The sequence below is a fragment of the Zootoca vivipara genome, chromosome 9 (genome assembly GCF_965207765.1).
Source record: "Zootoca vivipara chromosome 9, rZooViv2.hap1.1, whole genome shotgun sequence".
NCBI lineage: Eukaryota > Metazoa > Chordata > Lepidosauria > Squamata > Lacertidae > Zootoca > Zootoca vivipara.
The window spans coordinates 51,831,451-51,851,890 of record NC_142592.1 but is presented as its reverse complement, the minus strand read 5'-3'; the positions used below and the strand labels follow the sequence as shown (position 1 = coordinate 51,851,890).

The 20,440-nt window shown below is 43.4% G+C and overlaps 1 protein-coding gene across 1 annotated transcript in view; it reads right to left on the bottom strand.

The window, feature by feature from the left end:
- Nucleotides 1-20,440, bottom strand: part of PTN (pleiotrophin) — a 98,888-nt gene that overhangs the window by 9,061 nt on the left and 69,387 nt on the right. The window contains exons 2-4 of the mRNA XM_035128511.3: nucleotides 16,630-16,739; nucleotides 12,937-13,110; nucleotides 11,552-11,713 (exon numbers count right to left, since the gene is read on the bottom strand). Of these exons, the coding sequence (XP_034984402.3) occupies nucleotides 11,552-11,713; nucleotides 12,937-13,110; nucleotides 16,630-16,738 (445 nt within the window). The 5' untranslated portion in view covers nucleotide 16,739. The remainder of the gene's footprint in view (nucleotides 1-11,551; nucleotides 11,714-12,936; nucleotides 13,111-16,629; nucleotides 16,740-20,440) is intronic.

The following is a 20,440-nucleotide window of genomic DNA, read 5'->3' as shown; positions in this document are numbered from 1 at the left end:
TAAGGGTATAGATTTTTCTTTCTTTCAGAAGAGAGGCAGAGACAGAGAGATGGCAGATGATGGAGGCCAAGCTACTAAGAGATTTATTCAGGCAAGCCGATCCAAACACGTTATAGGACATTGAATTGTAGCATTGTAGAGTTGGAATGTCATTACTCATATTTAGAAACATTCGTGGTGGTTGTTTTTAAATAATCTGTCGATATTATCTCATTTTGATTTTATAGTGTCTGCTGTTTTTAAGTACTACTTTTATTGCTATTTTTAATGCATTTAGACCTACTTTTTTGTAAACAACTTAGTTATTAAGCAGTATATAAACCTTGTTAAATAAATAAATTACATCATTTGGAAAATCATATCACGGGAAGTGGCAGGCCTACATTGAGTGGTCTGAAATTAGGACCAGTTCTAACACTGGGCAAACTGAGGTTTCTGCAGCAGGAGGCAGTAGGGGCAACAGCCACAACCTGGCTGTTCCTTCTAACTCCCCACCCACCTACTGCTCCCCAGAAAGTTCCTCTCTCCCAGGACCAAATTAGAAAACTTGTGGCCAAATTAGACAACTGCATGGTTCTTTTGCTCAATTTTACACTAACTAGGGGTTCTAGTTAAACTTAAAAAGCATACCTTATGCAAGATGGAAGCCATCTATCTCTGGTTTAGGACACAATCCACCATCCCATGATGTTCTCTTGATCAGCCACAGACCAATCTAATTAGCATCCATTTCAGTTTTGGAAGAATGCTGTTCCAGTCTAGGCTACACAGTTGTCATGGACTGGCTGGATTCAGAGAGTGGTAGGAGGCACCAACTGGGAAAGCCCCAAAGGAACCCCCAGGGGAAGAAGGAGGCTCAGAGCCAGGGGATTGGTGGTGGGTCAGAGGGAGAAGAGGGATCAGACTGGGAGGAGGAGGAGGAAGGTGTTGGGAGCAGAAGAGGCAACAGGGTTTAGTGAGCAGGAAGAGACTGGGGCAGAGAGCAGTCCAGACTCAGAGGCAGAGGCAGAGGGAGACCAAGAGGCAGAGATGAGTCAGGCTGGTGAAGAAGCCAGGGAGTCTCCCCTTCCTGCTGTAACCAGCTCCCCTTCCTCCTGGTCTCCCAGAACACACAGAGAAATGAAGAGGGAAGAGAAAAGGAAGACAAGATGAAGGAATGTTAGGTTTCTGGGGAAGGAACCAGTGGGAAGGCAGGACCATCAGTCCTCTTCATACCTCCCTCATTGGGGCAAGACCTCCTGGGAAGAGTTGCTGTGATCATTAGGCCTGCACTGTTTTTGTTTCTTTGAATAAAGAGCTAACTTCACTGGCACCAGGTGTTTTATTGCTAACCTACTCCTGACTCCGGCTCCTGACAACAGTTGATGTCAAAATTCAGGATTACTGCATGCAGTTTGTGTCACAGTATAAGCAGCTATTCTGAACGCGGAGTCGTTCATATTGACTCCTTAATGGAAGATAACAAAATCAGAACAGTCCAATGAATCAAGTTTACAAGGCTTATTGTGCGGGAATTTAAATTCCTCTTCAAGTGCACTGATTTCTCCAAACGTATGTTTGCTTTGGCAGGTTGGAGCCATGATTCAGCATCATTTGTACGGCTTCCATGACTTTTTAGGATGCTATAACAACTCACAGTTGTTAAAACTGAGCCAGCCCCTCCTCTTACTGAGAAAAATAAATTGCGAAAAATAAATGTAGTGCTTCGACTCTTGTTTTTTCCATTTGTGGCTTTAAATTGTGGGTTGCTTCTAGTCCTTGGGCACTATCTCTTCAACATAATTGCCTTCCCCCCCCCCCGCTACTTTTGTAGTAAAGGTTTATATACATAAAGTAAAGGTGATGGCTTAGAAAAGGCCGCCTGCAGCTATTCAGCACTGCTGAGCATTGCTATCAAATTACTAAGAAGTGATGCTAATCAATCACATCTAGACCCAACAAAATCCACAGGGCTTATTCCTATGTAAAGGTTTTGTTGGGATTGGGGGGTTCATTCCGAAGATTTCTTGCTTAACAGGTTTGTGAACTGAGCCTGGTGTTGGGATGTTGAATGTTTGCCAGCTGTAATTGACTGACCCCTGGATCTTGGAATATGGCAGGTCACTTTGTACCACCAACATTTATAAACTCTAAGTGCTTCAGTTTATAGTGCTTCAGTTGGCACTATAAACATGAAGCAGTAACTTCAGCCAATCAACAGATCTTCATGGTCCCCACAAAGCCTCAAGTTGCTCTTTATAAAGCTCTTTTCTGTGTTGCACACTGCTCCGTTCCATAGGTTTTGCAAGAAGTCAGGCTGTCGAAAATGTTGCCTGTGAGTCAATGAAAAGTACCAGGTTTTTGCTGTTGTTGAAGCACAGTTAAACCTTCTTCTCTTTCCCCTCCTCAATTCTTTTATTAAATTTACAACCCACTCTTCCTCTCAAAGGAGCTTAAGGCAGCAATAGCTTGGAGACAGAACTTGTTCCTTGTTACTTCGTGGCTTGATATGCTTTCACGCTATTGGTGGTGGAAAATAAAATACTCAGCAAAATGATACCAAGACATGGGGTAAGTTGTCAGCCGCCTCATAGATGAGAAGAGAGAAAACAGCACATTTTCAGCAGCAACCCGCCATTTCTTGTCACATAAAGTTCTGTCCTAGAATTCAAGTTCCTTCTCCATTCCCTTCTCCTTTTCATTTCTATATAAATATAACAACAAATCATAACTGGCAGAACTAAATCTAGACAGTTCTTCCAGATGAAGACAACCCGTTAGATATTCTCTGCAGATTGAACATGTCCTCTTTCCCAAAGTTTCCTAACCATTTCAAGCTTCTTTCACCTTCTCGTTCTTTCTGAATAACCTTCTGCAGCTTGAAAATCTGATTGCCTTGCCATTGGAGTCACCATCAGAGCTTCAACATTAGTCTAAACTCCATACCCTCCAACATTTCTCCAATAAAAATAGGGACGTCCTAAGAAAAAGCGGGCCAGTCCAGGATCAAATCAGAAACTAGGACGGCTTCTCTAAATCAGGGATGTTCCTGGAAAATAGGGACACTTGGAGGGTCTGGTATATAGACCTTATAAGTAAATAAATACATGTTGACATAACAGAAAAGTGAATGAGCACCACAACAGTTTGGAAGAATAGCAACTGTTTTCCAAAGGTTAAAAAAAAAAGGTTGGGAAGAAATTGAAAAGAAATTGATAGTGATTTGCTAAAATCTCCAAGAAGGCTGCTTGCTTGCTTTTATAAAAGGGCAGTATGATGTGTGTGTGTGTGTGTGTGTGTGTGTGTGTGTGTGTGTGTGTTGTCATGCCAGCTGCATTAACCTACTGATAGGATCTGTGTTTTAAACTGGTGGTGCAGCTTTGCTTTTATTATTCCACAGGTGTGAGAATTGCCTCTTGAAAATTCCTGTGAGATGCTTACAGAGGACAAAGGGTGGAGTGAAGGAGACAAGAAGGAAGGGCGGAATTAAATACAAGAAAGAAAGAAAGAAAGAAAGAAAGAAAGAAAGAAAGAAAGAAAGGGGGTGTGGAAGCCGGAAAGGAAGGAAGGAAATGATTTACCCATTTAGAATAGTAATGAGAATAAACATTTGCTTATGCTGGATCTTTTTATCACAATAAGCATAATAGCTCCAGGCACTTTTGCTGGTGATGGGCACTGCTGAATGCCAAAATATGCCACTGAAGGAAGATGCAAAGAAAAATATATATGCATTGCTAGTTTATGCAAGCAGCACAAAAGTGTTCTAAACTCTTCCTGAACCGTACCATTTCAGGTACCGCTCTGGCAGGAAGGTAATCGGCGTTTCCGTGCGCTGCTCTGGTTTGCCAGAAGCGGCTTAGTCATGGTGGCCCCATGACCTGGAAGCTGTACACCGGCTCCCTTGGCCAGTAAAGTCGTCCGTGACTGGACTTAAATGGTCAGGGGTCCCTTTACCATAGGGTCACCCTTCACAAGAGGCAGCTTCAGGTGCTCTCAGCCTCCAAACTCCTATTAACAAGTCTCTGCAAATGATCAAGATGAGTGGTTCTCTCCCTGTGACTGTTTACCTGTCTTTGGGAGCCGATGTTTGTGTGGGTTCTATTTTTAAAAACAAGCACCTGTGTTTAAATGTAGGCTGCTTCATATTTGGGTTTTTGGAACCCTGGTGGAAAGACACTTGCCAGGAAACAGCAGCACCTGCTGGCAGAAGGTGGCGCTGCAGACCACGGCATAGGCAACACCCGGCGGACACAAGCTGCAAAAAAGAGGGACACCTAGGGGTGTAATTAGGACCAGAGACATGGCAAAGTGTGATGAGTTGCCCATTCAGCTGCTCCCCTTCTGTGGAAAAGCCTTTCAAGTCACATCAGTCCAGATGAACTCTATCAGGCTCCAAGGAGCAGCCACAGAGATGGATCTCCGGGAAGCAGCAGTCACCAGAAAAGAACTCCCAGGACACTGCCTGAAGGCCCACAATAAGGCAAACAAGCCACAGCATTGTTGGTCAAGGTCTGGTCACTGCCTAGATGGGGAGACCACCAGGGGACTCTGCCTTGAGTTCCAAGGAAGAAATATGGGCATGAGCCATAAATGCAATTAATGAATTAAGAATTGATGCTTTAGCTGAGATTCCTGCATTGCAGGTTCCCCAGAATGATGTCTTCTAAAAGTCAGATAGTTGTTTATTTCCTTGACATCTGATGGGAAGTTATTCCACAGAGCTGGTGCCACAACCGAGAAGGCCCTCTGCCTGGTTCCCTGTAACTTCGCTTCTTGCAGTGAAGGAACCGCCAGAAGGCCCTCGGCGCTGGACCTCAGTGTCCGGGCTGAATGATGGGGTGGAGGCGCCAAGGCCATTTAGGCCTTTAAAGGTCAGCACTAACACTTTCAATTGTGCCTGGAAACGTACTAGGAGCCAATGTAGGTTTTTCAAAACCGGTGTTATGGGGGTGGAGATGCTCCTTCAGGTATACTGGGCCGAGGCCATTTAGGGCTTTAAAGGTCAGCACCAATTGTGCTTGGAAATGTACTGGGAAGCATACTGGGAAATGTAGATGACCCTTGGGGTCCCTTCCAACTCTACAAATCTATGATTCTATTATTCTGAGAGGATGAGCCTAACCTTGGTCAGTGCCTCAGTTCTCTTAATGGTTAATTAATTTCAGTTGGGATTTCACGGTGCAGCGTACAAGCAGTTATCACTGGCTACTAGCCAGTATGGAAGTGAGAGCTGGACCATAAAGAAGGCTGATCACCGAAGAATTGATGCTTTTGAATTATGGTGCTGGAGGAGACTCTTGAGAGTTCCATGGACTGCGAGAAGATCAAACCTATCCATTCTTAAGGAAACCAGCCCTGAGTGCTCACTGGAAGGACAGATCCTGAAGCTGAGGCTCCAATACTTTGGCCACCTCATGAGAAGAGAAGACTCCCTGGAAAAGGCCTTGATGCTGGGAAAGATTGAGGGCACAAGGAGAAGGGGATGACAGAGGACGAGGTGGTTGGACAGTGTTCTCGAAGCTACGAACATGAGTTTGACCAAACTGCAGGAGGCAGTGGAAGACAGGAGTGCCTGGCGTGCTATGGTCCATGAGGTCACGAAGAGTCGTACACGACTAAACAACTAAACAACAACAACACTAGTCAAAATGGCTATGTTCTAGCTTCACGGTTGAAGGCAGCATGCATCTGAATACCAGGTTCTGGGAATTGCGGGTGGTGGGGGGCAGAGTGCAGTTGCACTCGATTTCAGCTTGCAAGCTTGCCATGCACATCTACCTGGCCACAGCCAAAGTGTTGGATGCATGACTAACTTCAGCTCACTAATTTCAGCGAGTCTACTCTGAGATACATCCTGGAACATTGGGCAAGATGAGTTTTGGGCCTGACCCAGCAAGCTTTTATATTGTTTTTGATACAGGGTGTTTGAAAAATAGCTGTATACTTTTGGACGGTGTCTTTATAGTAGGTGTATGGTCACTTTTCGAAAACCCTGTACTTAGAAGCAAATTCCATTCAGTACACCCTAAACCATTTTTTTTTTAAAAAAATGAGGCCTAAATTCTATGAAACTCAAGCTCACTTCAGGCTTTCCTTATGAATGTACATAATGATAATAATAATAATAAAATTTTAAAAAAATAATTTATTATTTATACCCCGTCCATCTGGCTGGATTTCCCCAGCCACTCTGGGTGGCTCCCAACAGAATATTAAAAACATGATAACACATCAAACATTAAAAACTTCCCTAAACAGGGCTGCCTTTAGAATATCTTCTAAAAGTCTAGTTGTTTATTTCCTTGACATCTGATGGGAGGGCATTCCACAGGGCGGGTGCCACCACCGAGAAGGCCCTCTGCCTGGTTCCCTGTAATGTCGTTTCTCGCAGTGAGGGAACCGCCAGAAGGCCCTCGGCGCTGGACCTCAGAGCTGAACAATGGGGCTGGAGATGCTGGACTCACCTTCCACTCTCTATACACAACTGTACATCTGGAAGGACTTGCTTGCATGGACACCCCTTTTAGACATCAATGAAAGCGTCGAAAGGAAAGACAGCAGCCTATCACTGTCCCCACCCTGTGTATTGATTGTGTCAGTGAAATATCTAGAAGGGCTCTCCTATACAGGTGGTTTTTAAAAACCTCATGAGCAGATCCCCGTTAACACTCTATATCGAAGGGAATTTTTAAAAAATTGTGTTTTAGGTGGTACTTATTAATTTAACAATAGTGATACCTTTCTTGCTTTGCGGCATCATAACTATTTTCCAATGTTTGTGAGACACTAATTGATCTGAAAATACCACTTGCTGGCTTTCTGGAACACATTCTCTTACAGTAAACAGACCAGATGATTATATGGTATAGAAGCATTCAACACATTCTCTTAATTACTATATTTCAACATATATATATATATATATATATATATATATATATATATATATATACACACACTTTTCTGCCACCGCACCACATCTGTATAAAACCACCTTGTGTTGCGTAATATACCGGTAATTGTGATTCTGCTGTTTGCAGTATTGGCAATAATATCAAATTCTGCACCTCTTTGCTGCTATAAACCTATAGTCATGCATTGAGCTACCAATTTTAATTACAAGGAACTGATGTTTTATTTATTTAACTTTTAATTTTATTTATTAGATTGGTATAACACCTTTCTTCCGAAGATCACAGAGCAGTTCACAACACAAAAATACAAAGAGAGAACACAAAATACTTTATAAAAAGAAGAACAAAAACAAACCAATGACCCCTCTCCCACAAACACTTTAAAAAGACACAGAATGTTAATGAGTCAAAGGTCTGGTTAAAGGGAAACAACTTTTGCCTGGCAGTTAAAAATAAATAATGAAGGCACAAGGTCAGCCTCCCTGGGGAAAGCATTCCGCAGATAGGGAGCCACTGAAGGAAAGGCTAATTAATGTGTTTACACCCTGTGGACCACTTATGGAAGGAGGCATATGGAGAAGGGCCATAGATGATGATTGCAGGATCCAGGTGGGTCCGTATGGAAAGAGGTTGTGCTTAAGGTATTGTGGTGCTGAGCCATTTAAGTCTTTATAGGTCAAAACTAGCACTTTGAATTCGGTCTGGGAACTAAATGGCAGCAAGTGCAGTCGAGCAAAGATCAGTGCAAAATCCTCAAACCATCTTCCCCTGGTGAGCGAATTTCCCAAGCCATCTCCAGAGGTCTTCTTATCCTCTCTGACTAGAGCAAATGTTTTGCATGCAGAAGATCCCAGATTCCCTCTCCAGCATCGCCAGGTACGGCTGGGGATGTCCCTGTTAGCTTTCAATTTCCTCTCACTGCGCAGTCTGCAGTCACAAGACTGTGTTGATACATTCCAGCAATGACTGTTGGGAATCATGGGATAGGATGTGATGCTATATCCTGTTTCCGTTGGTTGTTGTTGTTGTTTTCCATCAGACTTCTCTCAGCGAGAGGAGACATGTTTTCTTTTGTTCTGCTTAAATCTTAGCGATAAAGTAGCTTAGTGCACAAACTTCTGCCTCACCGCTGTGTGTTTACTCTGCAAGATTTATGGAACATGTGCCCGATGTCAACAACCAGGCTCGGATCATGAATCATGTTGGGAAGGCGGCTGGAATGTTCCTGGGTTATGCCTGGGGGATTGTCACTCCCCCCACCCCAACGCCAGCTCCTGACAGTCACTAGTCAGAAACACCAGAGAGTTAGTTGGTATAACGAACCCATGATTCGGACTCAATTCTCAAACATGTCTTGGCTACTCTTCAGAAGAATTTACAGAACATTTCTGAATATAAGAGAACATCTTCTTTTACTGAATATAAGAAAACATATTCTTCTGCTCCGGAGAGTCAAAAATTGGCAAACGACCTGAATCAGTTTAATAGCAAAGTCAAGGATTATCAACTAGAGCAGGCATCCCCAGACTTCGGCTCTCCAGATGTTTTGGACTACAACCCCCATCTTCCCCGACCAGTGGTCCTGTTAGCTAGGGATCATGGGAGTTGTAGGCCAAAACATCTGGAGGGTGCCTGAACTAGAGCAATTCACTCAGCGCCAGAGGCACCACAACCACCTCAACCTGTTTTGAAGTCACTACAGGGACAGAAGGCAAAAGCTCCAGGCGCAGTCGGAGTGGCTCCTCTTTGCTTGAAATAGTGTTCTGCACACTCCAATCCTCACACATATATCTAACAGATATTTTGTATAAAGTACGTTTACATTGTAAAATTAGCCAAAGCAAATTCCAGGTATGTAAGTACTTGGCGAATAAATTACTATTCTATTCTATTCTATTCAGTGTAAATGATACCGAGTTAGATGGATCAATTGTCCAACTCAGTAGAAGACAGCTACCAATGTTCCTACGTTTGTTTGTTTTTTGTGGCTCACATGTCAACACTGAACAGGAATCAATGATCTTCACACAGCACATAGTCCAAGTATGGCTTTCGCTCCCGTGGGATGGCTTTAAAGCTTGGATGGCTTTAAAGGAGGATTAGGCAAATTAATTGAGGATATAGCTACCAATGGCTACTAGCCATAATATCTATGTCATATCTTTTCTATCAGAGATGTTGTTGTTGTTGTTTAGTCGTTCAGTCGTGTCCGACTCTTCGTGACCCCATGGACCAGAGCATGCCAGTCACTCCTAAGGACAGTCCACAAGGCATTACGATTTACAGTGTTGAAAGCCTTAGTCAGGTCAATCAACGCCATATACAGGGGTTGGTTTTGCTCTCTGCATTTCTCTTGAAGCTGTCGAGCGGTGAAAATCATGCCCACTGTCCCCCTAGAAGGCTGAAAACCATTTTGGGATTCAGGAAGGGTCACCTCGGATATTGTTACCGGACAATTTGCTAAGATCCTTGCAAGAATTTTGCTGGCCGCAGCTAATAGAGAGATACCTCGGTAGTTTCCACAATCAGTTCTGTCACCTTTTTTAAAGAGATTGATAATTTTGGCATCTCTAAAGTCTACTTTCCCAGATTTTTCCGATGAACTTGTGAAGTTGTTGTGTAAGTTCTTCTATCAGAGATAGCACGCCTCTTAAAGCCAGCTGCTGGAAATTGCAATGTTGTACTCATGTCCTGCTTGTGGACTTCCTATAGGCATCTGGTTGACCATTGCAAGAACAGGATGCTGGACTAATTCGACCATTGGCCCAATCCAGCAGTATATATATATAGAATCATAGAATTGTAGAGTTGGAACAGACCACAAAGGTCATCTAGTCCAACCCGCTGCTCTGCAAGAATCTTTCACCCAAGGTGGGGCTTGAACCCACAACCCTGAGATTAAGAATCTCATGCTCTACCAACTGAACTATGTTGTCTCAATGTACAGCTAAAGAAGAGTGGTGGGTATTTTCAAGCTTCTACACTTGGTTCGCATGGAGTCATGATGATTCCTTCCCCGGCTCTTACTCAAAACTTCTGCAGTTCAGAGACAAAACGTCAGCACGAAGTCTTCCCTGAAGGTAAAAGGTTTGAGACACACAGCTTTAAAGGGCTCCTGCCTCCTTTGTTTTCTATCCTGCCTCCGTCTCATTATCCAGAGCAAGTAAACCAAAAGAAAACTGCGATATTTGATTAGGCTCTCCTGTTTTTCAGGTGGCAGCAGGAACTCTGAACCAGTAAACAAGCATCCATGCAGTGCACCTTTTGTGATGGGCACACAATCCCTTGTCTTAGACACAGTGGTACATTTCACAGCTTCAGTTCCTGTTATCAGTTCCCCTGTGCACGCAGCACTTGTTAGAGCTGCAGAGTTCATTAAAAGACTCAATTAATTAGAACTTTTTAAAAAAACCAACACCTATTTATCTGGGATTGACGCAGGTATGCCTGTGGTTGAGCATGCAGATCTCTGTGTTCTGGGGCTTACATGGTAAATTATTCCTTCACATTTTTCACTTTTCTGAAGTTGTCCAAAATCCTGATCGTCATCATCAACAGTAGCAGCAGTATCATAAACATCATTATAGTAATAAGTGTCTAACAATACTTGGGGGTTGTATATTATATTTAAACGGCAAACAGAAACGTGTTCCTGGCTGCAGAGTCCAAAGTCGAAAATCAACCACTGGGAAGGGTAAGGAAGTAGACATGGTGCAGGAAGAAGGAATCAAATGAAAGGAAAAGTGAAGGGGGAGGGGAGGATTCCAAACCATAAGCTAGAACTGCTTCAGTGTTTATAGAAGATCCAGGGCAGAATAAATAGGTTTTTAATTTAAAAGACAAGAAGGGGAAGGGCAGATAATGCCCTTCTTATTATAAGATCACCCTAAATATAGCTCAAGTGTAAAGCAAGCACACAGATTTATCTCATCAGAACATTTGTCATTTGGGGACCTACAAAACAAAAAGAATCTTTCTACAACTTTTTTCATCAGCTCCAGTTCAGCCAGCTGAATATGAGGCATTGACCATCGCCGCTGGAGAACACAGTGCCAGGGCTGGCTGGCTGTTCCATTGGGGAAATGTTGGCCTGGACTGATCAGAAAAGTATACTCTTGAAGATTAAGGTGTGCTTTAGCTTGCAGGGAGCCATTTTTGAATGGTAATTGTGCCTGAAGCCTTGTGGATGTTTCTTTTGAATGGCTGCACGGTGGCTTTGTGGGCATGTTCATTGCTTTGCACTCAGTAAAACTGCGTTGTCCATTTGTGGTCTGCGAAACTCTAGTCAGCTCTCAAACAGGCCTGTGCCACTGCTTACCTGTCCTTTTAACTAGAGATGCTGAAGGCTATATCTAGGGCTATCTGTACTGCAAGCTACTGAGCTGTGGCCCTTCCCTGCCAAGGCAATGATGATGATGATGACGACAACAACAACAACAACAACAACTTACTATTTATACACCGTCCATCTGGCTGGGTTTCCCCAGCCACTCTGGGCGGCTTCCAACAGAAATATTAGAATACAATAATTTATTAAACATTAAAAGCTTCCCTAAACAAGAGTTCCCTAAACAAGGCAAGAGTTGAAAGAGACCGAGAGCAATGGTGGAATGATGGGAAAGGCTCCACATCAATGATTTTCGGATGTGTGTTACCTTGAGGTTTGGGTTTGGTAAGCTTCCCACAGGGCTTTGAGATGGTGACCGTCTTCTGGCAGTCTGCATTGTGTAGGGCTCGCTTGAGGTTCCCAGTTCGAGTCTTCAAGGCAGTGTTTAGGTCACAATCTCCCCATGCCTGGAATTGGTATTTACACTCCGCTGCAAAAAAAAAAAAAAAAGTAAGCACATAATATTTTATTATCAGCAGTTGAAACATAATATGGCTACTTGAACATCCTTGGATATAGGGTAGCTTCCTTCCCAAACAGGGCAAAAATGGTATTGCTTTTTCGTTCCAATTAGTTTTGCTAATATTTATGTTAGGTCATCTAGGACCAACCTCTTTTATATCAGGGATGGGGAGCCTGTAGCCCTCCAGATGTTGCTGGACTCTAGGGCCACACTCTGAGGCCATATTCACACCATGCATTTTAACTCCTATGATCCCACTTTCAACAGTCATGGCTTCCCCTCTAAAGAATTCTGGGAGCTATAGTATATTAAGGGTTCTGAGAGTTGTTAGGAAAACTATATTCCCCTCACGAGAGCTACAGTTCCCAAAGGAGCTTAGCAATCAATCCCTCTTCCCAGGGGACTTTGGTTTTTTGAAGCCACAATCCGCATTACAGAATTTGGAGATGTGCAAAATCCAAAGGGTAACTGTGTTTCACTCTGCACATTAGTCTGGGGAGCTGCAGAACTCTCCTCATGCACTCCTAGCAGGGACTTCGGACAAGAATTTTTCAACATGATCATGAAACCAAATGAATTATCTCTCTTCCCACCTGTCTGCCTTTACCTATGTTTTACTACAGAAAATTGCCTTGTGGAATATTGCATTTTCATTAGGTTTCCCTTTTACCCTGCATCAGAAAATTAAACGCTCCACAAATCTTAATCCTGATGGAAGAGAAATGCCTAATTTAGTAGGATGATATGCTCAAATATCCAGCAAATGAAGGCAACAGAATGTTGCTCCTAATTACTTTTCACCATTGCTTTATCATTTAACTGTCTCATCAAACTGACTTCCTGTTGCTCAAAATTTCCTGTTCTCCCAGAGACTTTGATGAGCTAATTAACCTACTCAGTCTGACATGGCCATCTTAAAAAAAATAAAATCACTCTGACTCTTTTTTGAACTTTGGGAGAGATGAATGGAGCTTGAAAACTCACTTTTGTCCTATGGCGCCTCCACAACTTCCTTTTTTCTGATATGTCATCCCATGGTAGCCACTTTGTGGCTGGCGCCCACGGCACTTCCTCAAAATTCCAAAGGCGCCCTCTGGCTCAGAAACATTGGCAACGCCTAATCTAACAAATGGTTCAAGGTATGTACTCATACTTAGCATAATGGTTAATCTCAACCCTGTAAACATTACCTCCAAATTGCTTCTTCCAGTTGCAGGGGATCTTACACCTTTGCGTCTTCATTGTTTGCTTACAATCAACTCCAGTCCGGGTGCCCTCACGGGTCCCTAGTCCACAGTCTCCACTAGTAGGGACACAAACGCTCCATTGCCATTCTCCACAGTCAGATTTTTTCACCTTCTTCTCTGGAAAGAACCACAAGGAACACAACTCAGAAGAAAACAAAGGTCAGGGTGCACCTAAAGTAACTCGTGTGGACGGACTGCTTGGGACAGGAGGTGACTGCAGTGGCATAGCATGGGTTGCCAGCAGCCATGGCCACGCCAGGTGGAGGGGGAGGAAATGGATGGAGTACACATAGGCATTCAACTGCTAAATGGCATTTGCATCACCCAGCGATCATAGCAGCAGAGATAAGAAAAGAAGAGTTGTTCCACTGTCTGGAGAGGTCACTTCCTGTTTTGCATGGAGAAGTTGTTTTCAACAGAGCCTAGCGACAGAAGCATGCAGCTGTATTGAGGCAACACTGAGTTTCAAAATTTTGCACCACTAACAATTTTGTGTCTGGGGCAGCTGTCCCTGTGCCCCCCCCTCGGTGCTATGCCACTGGGTACCTGCATCCTTGCAGGAGCGTACAGAGCCTCTCTGCTACCCGGGACAGCAACCTGCTCCATCGTGACGCATGCATCGTGATGCAACGTCGCTACGTATGTGCACAACGGAGCAGGTTGCTCATGCGTGCGCACTACAGAGCAGGTTGCTGGGGGCGGTGCTCCAGAACCCAGATCCAAGGATGCCGATGCTAGAGCGGCGCCGGCGCCGGCAACCCCCTCCGTAGCTCGCTTTGCTGCTTCTTGCTGCTCCCCCATCGCCCCCCTATTGCTACGCCCCTGCATCCTTGCTGTACTCCACTTAATAAAAACCTTGAGGCAAGTCTGAGATTTCCCCTGCTAAACCACTTGTATATGATCAAACTGTGTAAGATCAGAGCTAGTTCTTTGCTAAAAAATTAACTGATCCTGGGGTTCAGCAACCCTTTCTTTCTCAAACGTTTTCCCCTCCCTCACGTAGCGATGCAGCCATTCCGAAACCTTCCTGAGTCAGACAGTTTTGAAGATATGGTGCTATATTTCTTCCTTGCTGTAAGCCAACGACTCCAGGGATGTCAGATTCTGCTGCATTCAATTCCTCCATTGCCATTTACAATGAAACACAGCATCAGCAACTTGTCACTTCAGCAAGTCCCCAGTCACTTTGTCAAAAAAAAAAGTTAATGGTTTCTTTGTATTTCATAACAAAGCACAAAGTACTTGACATTCTCGCATCAGTGGAATCTGCCCCCTGGGAGAAGAAAGAGTCGATGAGCCTGCCCAATCAAACCCTAATATTTTCAGTATGGTTTTGAATGAGGCACAAGGAAATTTTTGAATGAGGCACAGGACATGAAAAGCCTGAGTTGCTTTCCTTCCAAAGAAATCTGCCACAGAGTGGGAGCTGAGAAAACAGTTGGTACTACCCCAGACATACAGAAAGACTGTTTTACATCTGGCTCACAAAGCTGCCTTTTCAGGACACTTGGGGTTCAGGAGTCCATTTGGAAAGGTTCTAGAGAATTTTAATGGCCTGGTGTGTTTAGAGATGTTAAGTGGGATATGATGGAGATCACAAACATTTCCTGTTACAGCCCAGTGAGATTATTGCGGAACCATTCACTAAAATTGGAATAGATATTATTCGCCCAATGCCACAAACCACAAAATCTGGCAAGAAGTATATTTTAACTGTTATTGATTATTGTACTCACTTTTGTGAAATGATTCCATTATCACAAATTAGTGCTCCTTTTGTGCCAAGAGCTTTATTAAGTGTTTTTTCGGGGCTTACCACAAACTATCGCCAGTGACTTCGGTGGAGCCTTCATGTCCCAGTTAATGCAGCATATTTTTGAAATTACTAAAATCCTAAGAACCAAACAAGACATTTTCATCCCATAGCATACGTAATATGACCAAATGATAGCCACTACTATGAATACGCGACTCAATTTGCAGTGGGCTCAGACAACGTGAGTTAATTTGAGCTCATTTCAATCCAGGCATGAATTAAGGGGGTCTCCATTCTGGGCTAAGGAGAAATTACTCCCCTGATGTTGTCATCGGAGGGCGACCACTCCTTGAGGTCTCCCCACTCCAATTTCCTATGAGCCCCACACTTAAAGATGAAACAAAACCCTGGTGCTAGCAAGGCATCACAATGGGGATGCCTCACTATCAGAACTTGGATTATAGCTTCAGCAGAATTTCAAGCATAAGGTTTCATGGCAGCTGCAGTTCCGGTGGACCTTGATATCCAAGTAAGATCTACAGGATGCATGGGAAACTGCATGCCCTATGGATCCTTATGCCTGGGTTGCTGCAATGGCGGTCCCGAAAAATGTCATGCAAACCCTATGGAAAGGCCTCCCCCAGCGTAGCTGAAGTTTGAACACAGGCTTATTCGAGGAAATTCGGGCCAAAATGCCAACAAATATTCATAAAGATATTATTCATATATAAAAGAAAACTGCAAATGGTTGCAGAAATAGTTCTTGGTAGAAGGCTGTGAAACACCCTTCCTTCCGATGTCAAGGAGATAAAGAACTACAGTGGTACCTCGACTTACGAACGACTCGACAACCGAATTTTTCGACTTACGAATGGGGCAAATGGCCACACGGTTACGAATTTCTCGATATCCAAATGGAAACCGAAGCGGTTTTTTCGACTTACGAATTTTTAAATGGGGTTGCTTCGACTTACGAATTTTTCCATTTCCAATGCATTCCTATGCGAAATCACGTTTCCAATGGCGCTTTTCGACTTACGAATTTTTCAACCTACGAAGGTGCCTTCGGAACGGATTAAATTCGTAAGTCGAGGCACCACTGTATAGAACTTTTAGAAGACATCTGAAGGCAGCCCTATATCAGGAGGTGTTTAATGCTTGATGTTTTGATGATGTTTTTAGATATGTTGTAAGCCGCTCAGAGTGGCTGGGGAAACCCAGCCAGATGGGCGAGGTATTATTATTATTATTATTATTATTATTATTGTTATTATTATTATTATTATTAAGAACTTAATTTAAGATTGGGAAAATGAGAAACTTGGAGAAATGAAATGGACAGATTTGTCCATATTTTCTTCATACATAGGAGTGGGGTGGCAGTCCAGCTCTCGAGCCCTAGACTACAGTTGCTGTCCATCTGTCCTCTCCATGCCTGTGATGTAGTGATGCACCTACAAAGTGTTTTAGGTGACTGATATGCCCCTTCCCAAAAAAGTGGTAGTGGTAGTTACAATGGGCAGGATTCACCTGAGTGAAATCAGAGGAAGCTTGTGCACACAATTCTGCAGTAGGGCATTCTTCTTCCCTTCATGCCCCCTAAAACTGGCTTTGGGGGCGGGAACAGGAGAACCCCAGAACAGGATGTGGGGGGGGAGCATTTCATTCCATTTGGCAAGCTGAAATGCTTGTGATGGTAGAACAACCAACACAGCAAGATGTTGAATTCTTCCTCCCAACATTTCCCCAACTAGACAAGGTAGGGGAAAAGGAAGGGGGGAGAAAACACTTTGTATACCAACACATGTATAAAACAGACAAGGAAAGTGAAAACTTCTCTACCTTTTGAAATTACTGGTAATAAGCAATAACATCCTTACCTGGCTTTTCTTTCTTCCCTGCCTCGGTAGTGCTCACGGCTGCCAGCAGGAAAATAAACGTGAAGAGGACAGCTGTAAATACACGACTCTGTTCTTGCCATTTCTGCATTCTGGGAATTAAGAAGCAGGTAATATATCAGAAGGCAATATATGGTGTTTATGTAGGCAATATATAAGTAAGATGCTCCAGAGCGACTAAATAAACCACTGTTTGTACTCATAGTGTACTGCTAATGGAATAAAGCACATTCACGTGCAAGGCGATCAAGGATGTTACAGTGGTACCTCGGTTTATGAACACAATTGGTTCCGGAAGTCTGTTCATAAACTGAAGCGTTCATAAACTGAAGCGAACTTTCCCATTGAAAGTAATGGAAAGTGAATTAATCCATTCCAGATGGGTCTGCGGCGTTCGTAAACCGAAAATTCGTAAACCGGGGTGTTCATAAACCGAGGTTCCACTGTATTAGGAAGCTAGAAGATGAGCTCCAAGAAATGTCCCCCAGATTTGATACAAAGTCAAAGGTTCTTCTAGCGACCTGGGAGGCCTTGCGGTGGTGGCAGCAGCAAGAGGGGCCTAGCAGTGGCAGGAGGTGGCAGCAGAAGCACAGCATTGTGGGCAGGAGGCTGAGCATGGCCACGGCTTCTCCTTTCTCGTGCTCAGGAGAAGCCTCCCACTGATGCTGTGCCACTCTTCGCTCCACCCTCAGCCCCCTCAATATTGGGGGTGGTGAGCCCCCCTATAAAATTTATTGAGAGTGCTGAATACACACCTCATCCCTTAGGAGTTGGCACCTGTGGCTTTCATAATTCCGGGACTATCCCTGGGAAATAGGGACACTTGGAGGGTATGTGTTTTTCTCATTATGGATTGGCATAAATGGCTACAAATTGATTTGGGTCCACTCAAGCCTCTCTGTAGCGATATGTCACTACCTCAGCTCAACCTAGATTCAGCACAAATTGTTAAAATAAACAGTGCAGTTCAGTTTGGGATTCAGACAAATTGGTTGTACAACCCTACTGAAGAATGTTGAAACACTGTGAATATTAAGTTTGTTGTTGTTGTTTATTAAGGAGAGAAAAAGAAGGGTTAGTTTGGCTGCATCAGATATGCTGATATTGCCAATATGAATTGTCGAAGAATTGACCCTGCCTGACTTCAGACATACTCCCCCCCCCGCCTTAACTTTATAGCAGCTTCAAAACAATATGAAGAGGTTCGCAACAACCACCCCCCAAATCAATGGAATTGGGATTCATTTTTTTTCCAGCATTTATGGCAACTGTTATGAACAACCTAAGTAATTTAAACTGTGTCCTAAGCAAAACAGTTTTTTTTAAAAAATAGCTTTTAAAATACAATGATAATATATCAGTAATAAACAGCAGTTTATAATACCAGCAAAACCCCCAAAGCAATAATCGAAGAGCAAAGTATAAGGTGATTCTTGATCATGGTCCTGTGTATGTAGCATGAAAAGCCCATTTGCAAATAGGGGGGAAAAAAACCCTGAATTTCTTAAAAAGAAGGTGCGTTTGATTTAAAAATGTGTCTCTTTTGCATTCTGTTCTGCCTAAACAGCATTAACCTATGAGAAGCTCAAAGGCATTTTTAGCTGTTTGTGTTGAAACAGCCGCATGCTATTCAGTTATCAGCTTTTATGCTAACCATGGCATCTGGATTCCACGGCATTTCTGTTTCTCCACTTCCCCCTTCTCCGACTTTTGCTGTGGTGAATGTGGGCAGACCACATTATCAGGTTGCAATGCAAAAAACCCACATTTCTGGTAATAAGTTGCACTGAACTCAATAGGGCTTTCCTCTGAGTAGACGTGTGCTGCTTGGGCATGATGGGACGTGTAGTCTTGAACATCTCGAGGGCACCAGCTTGGTCAGCTAGTACTGAATGGAGTTAGGGGGCAGGTTGAGATATAAACTTCTTCATCCTTTTCTCTAATGCTGTCTTGCCTCTGATAGTCCCCACTTCTCCAATATGCCTTTAATTCCACTGGTCAAAAGATAAGCTCAGCCTTTCCCAATGTGCTGCTGCCTTTGTGCTATTGGGTGCCCAGTTCCCACATAACCCAGCAGCCAAAGGAATCACCAGGTTGAGAAAGGCTTGAGAGTGCTTAGCACTCTCCAATGGATTTCCAAAGAAAATGGTGGCAGGAAAAGAGAAATGATCAGCCTATCAAGAGTTATTAGAGTTGCATCAAGGAGACAATGAAAATAAATAAATTAATGGAACAATTAGTAATGGGAGGTCATGAGTTTCAGTGGTTTTCTTGTTTACAACTAGTAGAGAGATTTAAGTTGGGTTAAAACAGGGTTCCCCAAACTAAGGCCCGGGGGCCGTGAGGCTCATTTATGCAGCCCCCGGCAACCCCCGCTGCCCGCTCTTACCGGCACGGTGCGGCTGCCCACTTATAGGTCGCCGGGAGCGTCGGAAATAGCTTGTGCGCATGCGCAAGCGTCAGTTCTGATGCACTTCTGGGCCGGAGGAGACCCATGCGCATGAGCACAAACAATTTTCGGTGTTCTGGCAACCCGGAAGTGCGCCGGAAATCGCATGTGCGCATGCGTATGGGCATGCACTCCCGCGCACTCCGGCCCGCAGCACGATCGGCGCTGGCAGCATCGGCCCTCAGCAAGGTAAGTTTGGGGGCCCCTGGCTTAAAAGATGGGGCATGGAACAAAGTAAGATGGATTTTAAGATGCAATTGTGTAATGATGATGAACATGTTATATCAAAAATGTATAAACACTGGCTGAAATTTGAAATGGAAGAGGGACAAGTTAAAGAATGCATGATTAAATGGGCAAGTCTTTTGCATAAGTCTATGAACACTGTAGCTGACAGACAGAGAATCAGAAATCTTTTTCTTTTCAAAGGAAAAAATGAAAAAATTAAGGGTTTGAGTAAAAACTTACAATTAACAAAAAAATAAGTATAAAAACTATAAACATGAGGATAGAAGGATAAGAAATAATAACAATTACCGGTAATATAGAGATACCCTACGAAGATATTTGAAAGCAAAAAGGGGGAGTCAATATGGGGGGAATCATAGAATCATAGAGTTGGAAGAGACCACAAGGGCCATCCAGTCCAACCCCCTGCCAAGCAGGAAACACCATCAAAGCATTCCTGACGGGTGAAAAACCAGAAGAGGAAGTTGAGGGAAGTTGGGAGGGAGGGGGAAATTGGGGGAATGTATATTGTTGATTTTGATGATCTGATATGTTGCAATATGATAAAAATGTAAAACCTAATTTAAAATGGTTAAAGAAAGAAATCTTTTCCTTTTCATTTCTTCTTTTCTCTTTTTCAGTTTTTATGTTAACTTTTGTACATTGTCTTTTTCCTTTTTAAAGCTTTAATAATAATAAAACCTTTCATTTAAAAGAGAGAGCCCTCCCTTAATACTCTGCCATGCAGGGTGGCCCCTGTTGCACCTACAGAAAAGAGAACAACCACCATCAAAAGGAAGAACAGAAGACAACAGAGATTTGAATACAATTTACATATACTAATGTATATGTATAGATTCAAATTTAGAAATCGCACCAAGAAAAACAGTCCTCTAGCACAGGAATGCATAACCTGCAGTTCTCCAGATGTTGCTGTACTACAACTCCCATCATCCCTTTCCATTGGCCTTCCCTGCTGGGACTGATGGGCAGAGGACTCTGACAACATCTGGAGAGCCACAGGTTCCCTATCCCTTCTTTACCCACCCTCCAACTGCCCACCCTATGGAGATGGGGGCAACTGGAGGACAGTGCGCTCCCAAATAAATTTCATGC